This window comes from Saccoglossus kowalevskii, chromosome 1, assembly GCF_978046115.1.
Source record: "Saccoglossus kowalevskii chromosome 1, keSacKowa6.1, whole genome shotgun sequence".
Classification (NCBI taxonomy): Eukaryota; Metazoa; Hemichordata; class Enteropneusta; family Harrimaniidae; genus Saccoglossus; species Saccoglossus kowalevskii.
The window spans coordinates 9,850,583-9,862,962 of NC_140641.1; the positions used below are offsets into that span (position 1 = coordinate 9,850,583).

Consider the following 12,380-nt stretch of genomic DNA (forward strand, 5'->3'; position numbering starts at 1 on the left):
ATTTTTGTCAATGTTTCCATTCAATTTTACTACTTTTCCTTCAAATTTTACAACTTCCTATCCACATTTAGTGACTTTCCACTCAACTTTTATGACTTCTCAGCTAACTTATGTAACTTTGCAGCCAATTTTGCGACTTTTCAAATCAACTTATTCCACATTGCAACAAATTTTTATGTAAGACAATACATTCCCTCATATCTCCATATATACAATGATTTATGTTTTCAAATCTGAGAATAAATGCTTTTAAAATTCCTAATGCAAGGTATGCAAGGTAACAATTTTATTGTTTTCCAAAGAAATGTACAATAGGCTAACTGCAAAAAGTAAGCACATGCAAACAGTTGCTGGGGCAGAACACAACAAAAATACTATATTCATCCTTGGTGGTCTCCTTGGTAGTCACATATGCATTTCTAAACAGATGTCAACAGTATTAAAATAATATACATTATAAAAGACATAAAACAAACTCAGAATATCATCAGTATGTAAATATTTCTCATTATATATAAAATATCATATGTAACCATAACATTTAATTTCATCATTTAATCTAATTCTATGTTTCAGTATTGCTACATCTGAACATATTTTATAAATGTTGTGATCATAAGATTACTGACAGAATTAATGTAAGCTAAGCCAAATTCTAAGTCTGTTTGCACTCTAAAGATACATTTAATAAATAATATAGAGATATATATATTTATATATATGTTGTATGCCAGTAACAGTAAAATATGCTCTGAAATTGTACAATTCAACATTATGCTAAATACATATTTATAAGAATATCGTGAGGAACATAGATGTTTATATATCTATTTATTAGTTTGTTGTGGCTAACAATTATTTGGAACAGGAATTTCAGAAATTCTACTAAATTATTTTCTGAGATTAGGGTACCTGATCTTAGACTAATTAACCTCTTATTGTAAGTATTTTGTTCATTTTTCTAATTACAAATGGTCAAAAACTTAATGCTATGAGGAAATTGCAAAGGCATTGTATCCATGGAAACAAGTTTTGGTATTCTTATTGACTTAGAGTTTAATGCTATGAAGAAATCATAAAGGCATATTGTATCCATGAAACATGTTTGGTACTCTTAATTTTTATTTGCTGATCAAAAATTAGTAAGTGCTTTTAACATTTTCTTACTAATAAGACTTATAATAATCTGTTGTAATGGAAATTTCTGTCAAAATAGTTTAATATGGACCTAATAAATGGGAATACTGGACTGTGAAATCCAGTGAATGGTTCACTACATAACACTGAATTCAGACATTCATTATGAGCATATCATTTTGAATTAACACCCCAGTCATATGGCATATATGATATTTTATAGTTTCTATCAGCAATCAGTTCTCTAATTTGTTTCTTCTTGTCACCATCATTCATGTGCTCATGTATCCATTGCACCAACTGAAATATAAAATAGAATGTCATAGAATGCCTATTTAGGGAATATATTTACAAACAAGTCATGTGAAGAATATATGTGTGTGAGGGAATTTTAGATGCATTTTTGAAGTAAATAAATTAATAAAATTCTACAATCAAAATAAACTATTACAACTTTGCCCGATGAGAATCTAGATTATATAACAAATATGAATTCAGAATAGATACAAACAAACAATGTACTTGGAACCTGGTACGATCTTTTCCTTGCATGGCAAAAGTCAGAATAAAAATGCTGAAACAAGGAAATTTAATATATCTAAACAAACTTCTGTGTTCAAAATACTCGTTAAAATTTTTGGTGAAAACAATACTGACCAAAAAAGATTATAGAAGTCATCGTGATTGTATAAACAAATTAATCATTATCCATGTTCCTGAATTAATGCTGCATGTTCTAATTCTTATAAAATAATACATATAACATCAACAGCAATATACCCACGCAAAATTTGGCACACAAAATACTAGACAATGTGTTTTGGCAGCAAAAATGATTTATACTACAAAATATTGTTTCCACACTTATCTAATTGACAGATATTAGTGTTATACAATGTTATAACAAACATGTTTTTACATGCAGCAACGTTTTTGTTGTACACACAAAGTTTTTTTCTTTAATGTGCATTCAACAGAACATGTTTTAAGAGCGAAACTGTGAAAATATTTAAAGTTAATTGGGCACTGAGCTCTTCCCCAATCACAGTTTAAGTATTATACACTTCCAGTATTAATTAATAGAATTACTCTTATTTGAAGTTTACAATAACGATGTACTAAAGAAATCCAGAAAAGTGACAGTATGAAACTGATCAGAGGAGTTTACAATACTACAAAATTAAAGTTATTATTACCTCTTGCTTAGTGTTACCAAAATCTTCTTTGTACCATTTAAATATTTTACTGAGTCTGATTTCTTTACGACTCATGTCAACATCACATCCATCAGAACTTTCTAAGAATGCTTCTCCAGCAGCTTTCAGTTGGTTATCAATATCCTGAAAGCCAAGACAAAAAACAAACAAAAAAAACTGAATAAACAAGCTATAATATGAGGGAATATATATTCATAAAATAATGGTGGATGAATTCAGGTATTGTACACCCATCTTGTGATAATACTGTGACCCAGAAATAAAAAAAGAAAATAAACAGATATTTAGGATTCAGATTCTGCTATGCTGGTCTTACTATACTTGAATTTATATTTTGTAATTGATATATCAATATTACAGAAATATTTAGCAATTCAATGAATAAATAAATATTTGTCAATGAGTGTCTATCAATGCATGAAAACACTGACCCAATGTTATCAATGAATAAATGAATTGCTTATCAATGAATAGAAGTCCAATGAATTAATTTATGAATGAATGGATGAATGAATTAATTACTTATCATTGAAGGAATGCATGAAAGTTAATGAAGAAATAAATGCTTGTTTATAAATGAGTGGATGAATAAAAAAACTTTTATGAATAAGTGAGTGAATGAGTTAATACTGACCAATGAATAAATTAAAGAAATAATCAATGTTGCTTATTGTTAAATTAAAAAAATTACTTGTCAATAAGTCAATGAGTGTCCATCAATGAGTGCTTATCAGTGAATAAATCCAAACTAATGAATAGTTTATCAATGAAAGATTGTGAATGAATGAATGAACAAACAAACAAATGATTGAATGAGTAAATAACTATTCCTATACTTACATCAGCAGAGTATGTCTTGATAGGAGGACAACTCTTAGCCCCACAAACCAATGCAAAATGTATGCCAGGTTCATGTTTCTCCAGTGCTACTTGTAAACGAGGATCTTTAGCACCAAATGGTTTAGTTAACATACCAACACCTTTCCTGTTAGATCTTAAGACACCATTCTCCATATCTTGTAGGGAGTAAACATGGCCACCAATGATGTAACTCACAACATTGAAAAACTTTTTAAAAAAAATACAATACAATGTCAATTATGACAAGGATTTGTAGATAATGGTATAAATAAATGCAAATAAGTGATTCTACAAAAAAAAAGGTTAGTAAAAGGTAATATCTCAGGGTATATTTTATCATGTCTGAGTATTTGCATAGCATGTAAACCACACATATTTGTGTTTACATGGTTGAATTTCTCCAAGTGTCCAAGGCATTCTGTGATTTTATACTGAAAATCTATAATGTGTTTGGCATATGCGTGCTTCAGTTGACATGATTCAGCTTTGATAGCATTCTGTCTATGTAGGGTTCACCACTCCAACAAATTATTCCCAAGCAATTATTGTCTATAATCTTTGGGGTATATGAAGATTTGTCTCCCTCATAAGACAATTATTCATTGAAGTGCTCTCAAAATGAATAATTGCCACATCAGGGAGGCGAATCTGTGTAGATGCCGTTAGAGTGGAATGCCACTGTGATTTGCATAAACTGAGGGGAATATTCTGATTTATCCCATTTCACGTTACTGGCTCTCCTCTGATCAGTCCTGTGTGTTAGATGTGATTAAGTACTACTATTATACATCTGTCACCGTAATGCCATAAGTTACAGTGTGCCGTAATTTATTATAATTATAATATTTTTCGAGATATTTTAACTATTAGGAAATCCGAATTTTAAATATGGAATGATTACGTGCGTAAGTGTCCGCTAATAATAAAAAACAAACATGGCTGCCACCAGAGTTTGACAGGACTTCACACAAAGAAGTTCACTGATTCTGTTCTAAACATATGGATTTCGGCATTCCCATGGTGTATCCTTGGGAAGGAAAAGATGTATAATAATAAGGTTATTAGGAGAATACCTCAAAGTATGCACTCAGATGCACGCACATCGACCTCTGCTGTGCATCCTTTGACACTCCAGCTGTACTGTCTTCATGCATACTTTATGGTATCCTCGTAATAACCTCATAGTAACAGTTTTGTATAGCATATAAACACACTTATTTATAACTGAACATAATTCAATTTAGAATTTAGGTGCAGGGTACAACTATGAATATTGCTGAGAAGGAGATTAATTAATCAAGTTGAACTTTATAAATCACTTGAAAACCTCAAGGTTCGACTTGACTATTACCAAATACAGGTACAAAGAGATCAATAAACAACTTACCTTGTATCTCTGCCAAAGGTTTACTGGTGGTCCCACTTTTACATTAGCGTGTATAACCAATGCATTATAGATATTAATAAAGAATGCCAGCTTCTCTTCTCTTTTCAGACTATTCATATCTAGTCTGATAAGCTCTGCTGTTGTTTTCACATATAAGTTGAATTTCTTACTCTCCGCAATGCCTTTATAGTCAACACTCTTGAGAGAAGAATGTATGTCAGTGAGTTTTTAAGAAAATGTGAGTTAGTGGGAGACCATTATTGATATTTGCAACATATCAAGTATGAAACAAACACATTATGATATATAATACATTATACAGCATGTATAATATTTGTGTCATTTATCATTGGTTTCTATGGTTACAAGAGTAATAACATATTGTAATGGTTGTCATGAATTATTGGAGAATTTTGTGAACTCTTAGTATTTTGGCTTTTTTTTAACATGCCCATTTTTGAACAGTTTTCACCCAAAAATATAATTCATTTAGTGTAAAAATAATGAATAATTGACATGTGTCCTAATCAATAATTATGCAACATTTTTGAAACAAAAAATTTTGTAATATTATACTATAAAACCATTTATTTTAACTGGATTTAATTTCACTATTCAGATGTTTGAGCCTTTTAACATGGTTTTGAATGGCCACATTTGAAATAACATTTCCATTGTTATTTTACATGTTCACATGGATTTAATTTAGTATATTTTTCTCATCAGCGAAAATAGAGAAATTGAAACCCAGTGTATAATTAATGCCTTTACAGTATTTAGCTCATTTATACCTTGCCATCTGATGAGAGGAAGTCAGAGTAAATCGCAAGAATAAGACGCCTCAGGTATTCACTTAATTCCGTAGCTAAAAAATAAGTAAGTTTGAGTTGTAGTAGCTACAATCAGTGGATTCTATTTACTGCTTCTTTATTTTGGTCAAGTTAAAATTCAGTATATTGTATTTTTCATTATTTATGGCTTCATTACATAGCGTATTAGAAGATTGACATAAGTCTGTTGCACAGGAAGCATATGCAAGATAATAATTATGGAATCTCCTCCACTGAAAGTATCTTAGAATTCACAGATGGAGATTCATACCTGGTCTGGGTTCACATTCTGAAGATAACCCAGCATTTAGAGCAGAGGATTCATCATCCTCCATTAATCGATAGTGAGTATTGTCATCACGAAATTCATTGACTGAGTCTTTAACATGGTGCCCAAAATGATGTTCCAATAAATTCTGACCCATCTCAACCCCCTTTGCTCTATCTGTTGATATCAATATAACCACAAAGAAAGAAAAAATAATTAAGCATGCATATTGGTGCTACAATTTATACATTTTAATTATTTCTTCTATAATTTCATGTAAATTTTGTACCAAATAGACCTTATATGAAAGGTAACGAAAGTGGACCTTGGTTAATGACAGAACACATGATCACCAATAACAAATATTGTGACTATCACCTACAACTCAGATTGATAAAAAACAGATGTACCGACCGACTCATGACTGCTGATGTCAAACTATAGGAGAAAATATTGTTGGATTTATACCATATTTGCTCTATTATAAAAGCATGTAAACCAGCAGTCACATGTATTGAATACTGTGTCTTTAAAAAATGTTATTTTTACCAGAGATACATCATACATATGCAAATTGGATATAATTAAACACTAAACACTCTGAGAGTAAAACACATTGAGTAATGTTCTGTCTAGACAGGTGTTGCTTACCTACTCGTTTTGTTTGAACCATCCAATCTACAAACTCTTTACCAATAAATGATTGTTTGTGTACTCTCAGTCCAGATCTATGGTCTTTAATCAATCCACTTGCTTTTAAATCACGTACTAACAAGGCATACTCATCTAATTCACAGGTGAAATCTAAATTACCTAAAAACCAGAAAGTTGTAGAAATGAAGAATGCGAAACAATGAAGAATGCAAAACATTGCAAATTAAAAATATAAATAAATGAATAATATGACAATCAATAACTGACTTATTTTAATAGTTCGCTATAAAATGGCTGAAAGTGTAAATATTTTATTAAAAATCATACTCCTAAAAACACAGAAGGGGAAGTGAAAAAAAATAAGTATGGGTTAGATATAAGAACAGTTCTAACTATTTATTGAGGCACTTATGAAAGCAAACAAATTAGAAATATGTTTACATGCACTAAGAGTGTAATCAATATATCTCAACATGCAATTATAAGGGGCAATTACATAAAAACAAAACTGCACATATTGAACACTAGAGGGCAGTATATCAAAATTAATGAATGGATATTATATTACTAGTAAGTAGAGTGTGATATTTCACTGTATGATACCCATGTACTAAAATCTAGAACTAGTCAAAATTTTTACAATAATTCTATTTCATTTATATTTTTTATTTTATTTTTTGTTGTTGCTATTTTATTGTTTTAAACAAATTTAATTATCTATAAATCATATATTTTATTTCACTTTAATTTGATATGTATGTGCTAGTAGTTTTTTGAATTTTTGGTAATCATGAAAGCCCTTGATGGTTGAAATTATACAAAGACTTGCCCATGAAAATGCAATACAATATTACAAAATAATAAAATAAAAAAAAAATGTATTCAGATTGTATATATATATACAATGTATAAAGTTATAGTTATTTTGAAAACAAAACAATTGTATTTATTTGCCACAAGAGGGCAGTATACTGAGTAATGTGAGATTTAACCATAAAATGAGGAACTTCCACTAACCAATTTCAGGGTTTTTCATTAAACTTGGATCAGGCAGTTGTGGTGCATCTGGTGGAACCTCGTTGTTTGTTACATCGTCAATTAAAGTATCAAGCTGGGTTTTATCTTTCACCTGAAACATAATATTTGAATATGGTGAAAATCAGAAAAGCTAACAAAAGACAAATTTTCAAATTTGTATACAAAAAACCCATGTGTAAACTTATATAAACTACATATACATCGTGTTTATACTAAATGTCTATACATGGTTTGGTGGACATCTTGGATTTCTGACCCAAATCTTCAGCATTGTTTTCTATGTATAATTTTACCAATCTGCTTGAAATTGTGAATGCAGTATTTATTGCCAAAAATAATCAGAAAAATAGTCATGCGTACATTGGTGTTGCTTCGTCAAGCTGTTTATGAACACTGCTGAAAGTCATATTGTCAAACTTGCTGTGCTTAATAGCCCTGATTTGAGGAGATGTACCTAACTTTCAGAATATTGATAGGACAACTGGTTTGACAGCCATATATACAAGTTGAATCAGATTTTAAACTCTTTCTGAGGGTCTAAGGCATTCTGATATTTTGGTTGTCAAATTATTGATATATGAGCTACCTATTTTACAAATAAAAATGTCAGCACCCAAGTGACTTTTCCCAAATTTATTACTTTAGTTGCATACATATCAGTTTTGTAGTTTACAACATATCACTATTCATGAACAAAGGGGAAAAGTACACGCTATTCCACAACGTTCTGGTCAAACATTTTCATTTGAGGAAATAAATAACAAACAACAAACTAGAAGCAAATGTTCACAAAGATTCTCTAGGGCATGTTTAGTAGATGTGAAAGATGAAAAGAGGCAATCACTATGACAACCTTAAAATCAGATGAACAATTGTGGATAAATACCTATGAGATTAGAGATGAGGTGAAAACAAATATTGCAGAAACAATTTATAGATCCACAAGATCTTAAATTTGTTCTCTTGATTATTTTTTTTATATTCACAGTTTAGCATTTATTATATGTATACTAGTAACATACATGCATTAAAGGTTGAATAGGATTGCCAAAAAATCCTCTTAAACAGAAAACAAACAAATACTGATAAGCAGAATTGAAAAAAAAAAAACGGGTGAGGAGCAGGTTTCTAACAGACAGGTGCAATGACAGGGAAGCAAAATAATTTTTTTTGTTTGGCCTAGGTAAGAGGAGAAAATTTCACAAAAGACGATGTGACCTGTCTCAAGAAAAAACAATCCAACGACGAAAAAAAAGATTTCCTGATTTTTGTACAAGTATGTTGCTGTATACTTGACATCACACATATAAGAAAATTTTAATTTAATTTTAAATAAACATTGGTTTATACTTATAAAATAAATATTCAACATAATATCGAATAGAATTTTTTTTTTTCACTGTGAACTTATAGTATTTCACATAAAAATGGTTGGTTATTTTTTTTTTTTTACTTTTTCGACGTAAAGTTGCATTTCCACTTTGTATTATTTGCAGAACACCTCTCACCGATCATTGTGTCACAATGTAAAATGATAATATCCATGGCAATGAATCCTGACATATAATATTGCAGCTCTGTGAGGCTATTTGCTGCTCCTGACAGATACGAGCCACTTTGTATGTGCATGGTTTTCTAAATTCGGTTTCAGTATTCTGTTGAATATTTGATCATTTCTCCTGAACTATAGTGTGGATTTCTGCAGATCATACATTTCATCATTTTGTGGTGATACTTTCAGAGCATCACCATAAAATAATAAATTGAGGAAGTCAATGAACTTTCTGACTGCACATTAAAACCACACCCTAATCAATATTGATCAACATTCACGTTATCACAAACAATCATGATTTCATGTTTAATCAAACTGTTGCAGAAATTTGAAAACAAATATTAATGGATAATTAAGAGTACAAGTCACAATCAGTCAATATTTATATGTATGACTGTAAAATATGCATGTAAAATAGATTGTTTGTGTACATGAAATTCAAACATTCGCTGCCTTGTGACGACCACAGCAGACATCATGCTATTTTTAATACATAAAAAATTACTCAAGTTTAAAACACTACAGAATTGTTTGCACCCTATGAAATCTTTTTTTGAAATATTCAGATATTCTTTTATAATCATTTACATGTGTTTTAACTGAAGTCAGACGTTACTGCACAATAAGTCAGTATTTACCTGTTATGGATGCAGCTTATAGAATTAGTAAATGACTGGGCTGGTTTTTTTATATTTTTGTGAGAGGATAAACAATCAACTCCTATAAATATCCTATCCTATAACAACACAGACTAGTGGTGAGGTGTCTTTTAATTAATTATTAACAAAGTTGAATTGCTTAATTTACATAAGATAAGATAAGATAAATTTTATTTGGTACGGGAACATATAACATGCATAAGAAGATACAGAGATCGAAATACAGAGAATGACCTTACTGCACACAAATTCACAGGTGAGTCAGCATTTTCAAGTTCAAACATAGATTTTATAATTTTTTTTTTAAATACAAAGCATCAATTGGGAACATTGAGAAGGCAATGAGCATAACATAACTGCACCGTAAATAAACATAGTATTTGGGGGTCACTGACAAGGAATGTGACGTACGGGTCTGCGTGCCACACCCCCACCCCCACCTGATCCAGATCTATGACAATAAGTTAAGATAAGTTTACTGTACCAGTTCCTGGAGTTCTGCATTGCCACCGATGTGCTTGGCATTGAAGAAGATTTGCGGCACAGACGTTTTTCCGGTCCGCTCTTTCACTTCTTCCCGTACTGAATCGGGGTAGTTATCAATACTCACATCAACGTACGTCAAATTCAACTCATGTAGTGTCGATTTAGCACGCATACAATGAGGACACCCGACAATCGAATATATCAATATTCTGCCTTTCATTTTTGGCACATTAATGCAAGCCACATACGAAAGTTATTAAATACAGTACGTCGATCCGTACATCTGTCAGCGTTGTGCGCCAGAGTGTGAAGTCGGCACGCAATAACAGCCTGTAATTGAAGCCGATGAGCAATACTCACCGGCAATATAAATGGCCGCTCGTTAACGGATCTTTTACCGTGGGCTTTTTCCACAGCTACTAACAAGATATTAACCAGCATAGAAATAAACACATACAAAAATTGCGAAAATGTTCTAGCATAATTCAGACCATCAATTTTATCAAGGGATCAGAACTACGCAGGTGGTTTGATGGATATTGAAAAAATAATCTGCACAGAGAAAAAAAATGAAAATTACAAAATCAAACATAAACACACACACATCACATGTGCATAAATGTGTTTATCTTTCAATATAATCTTTTGTTCGGTAACTTTTCCTAAATATTTTTTGTTTCAACATTTTATTATTCCATTTACTTATACTGCTGGCAATTAGGCCAGACTTTCATTGTTTCTCGAGTTTTTATAAGGCAATTTTTTTGAGGAGGGCAGAAATAAAATTAATTCTTTTTTCCATTAGATTTGTGTGATTCTCAGAGAATTGCAAGTGAGATCATTGATCGGAGAGAAAAAATGAAATAAAATTTTATTCCATGTATAACCTTGTTTCTCATCTGTGCGAGACTTCGGTACTTTGATCATGGTACTCCCACGAAAATGCAACTTGGGTTTGTTATGCGGCGGGCGGAAAAAAAATAAAGATAAAAATAAGTTTTTATTAGCATTTTTTTGCACTTACAAGTCGGCGGGCGCGAGAAATTACGCCGAACTAAATTTTTCATTCATTTTCGGCTCCTGTTCATTCGGCGGGTTCGCGAAACAAGAGATAATAAAGTCTTGCTTTATTCCAATAGCTGTTATTATTGCACGGTATTGAAACTGGCACATAATAGCATCACGAAATATAAAACTACCGTAAAGTGGTGGTCTATCAAAATAAACTGATTATGGTTAGTATCAAGTTAATTGTCAACAAACCAGTAATACGAAGCCATACAATTTTAAAATTAAATGTTATTTCCAGACAGAAAACGCTACCCCATAAAACTTGCTACATGATTTTTCAATCAATCAATTCAATTAAAACGGCTGGGGCAATTACAAAATAACTATGTTTTCTAGTGTGATATATCAATCGAAAGTACTACAATGCAATATTAGATTGCAAGTATTAGTATATCATACACAATCTGGCCACAGTCCCGGCCCTCTAGAGAGACTGTGATCTGGCACTTTAACCCCCCCCCCCCGAAAGCACGCCCTAGTCTTGGCCGATAGTACACGTTTTTAACAAATAATCGACATCTCGCGTTGAATTAAACCACAGTCCCTCAGTGTTGAAGTAGTAAATATATATATGTTTATAAAATGAATTCTACTTAGAGTACTTTCCTTTTCTTTTTGGTGGGGATTACAGATATAGTTCATCAGAACTAGTCGAGTCCGTAACCCCTGTATATATAATTTCATAGTTTAATCACAGAAATCTTCAAATAAAGAATGAAAAAAAAATATTACAAATCAAATATTGAAGTCATAGATATAGCATGGTTACCCAGTGACAATACTTTGTACCGCAATGTGACTGATGTAAATATTGTCTACTTTTAATTTAGTACTCTTTCAATTAATGTACCACATTAGAAAGTAAAATTGTTTTTGAAATAACTGCAATAGGCTTGATTAAATACAACTTTTTGGAAAACGTGAAATATTGACCATGTGTAGGACGATGTTATGGATGTTATGTGTTTTGTATCGGAATAGGACTGATGTACTTATAATGTAGTTATACACACAATTGGTTTATAGTATGTGAAGCAGCAGGTTTGATTAAACACCAATGAGATCGCAATTATAGTACTTGATAACAACATATGTCGAATATATTAGCCAAGTATAGTGCGATAGTTAATTTTGCCGGTAAATACTGGATGGCTTCTATCCGATTTTGTTGAAATTTAATACCAACAAGGTGAATTAGTAAAGACACACATTTCATT

The 12,380-nt window shown here is 31.2% G+C and overlaps 1 protein-coding gene across 1 annotated transcript; it reads right to left on the minus strand.

Moving 5' to 3' along the window:
- Positions 1-264: 264 nt before the first annotated feature.
- On the minus strand, positions 265-10,408 carry LOC102804375 (uncharacterized). Its single transcript, XM_006819524.3, has 9 exons — positions 10,091-10,408; positions 7,372-7,483; positions 6,352-6,513; positions 5,704-5,877; positions 5,394-5,467; positions 4,603-4,800; positions 3,195-3,422; positions 2,334-2,477; positions 265-1,437 (listed from the first exon to the last, which is right to left on the minus strand). The coding sequence occupies exons 1-9, from the start codon at positions 10,310-10,312 to the stop codon at positions 1,312-1,314; spliced, it is 1,440 nt and encodes a 479-aa protein (XP_006819587.1). The 5' UTR covers positions 10,313-10,408; the 3' UTR covers positions 265-1,311.
- Positions 10,409-12,380: the final 1,972 nt, after the last annotated feature.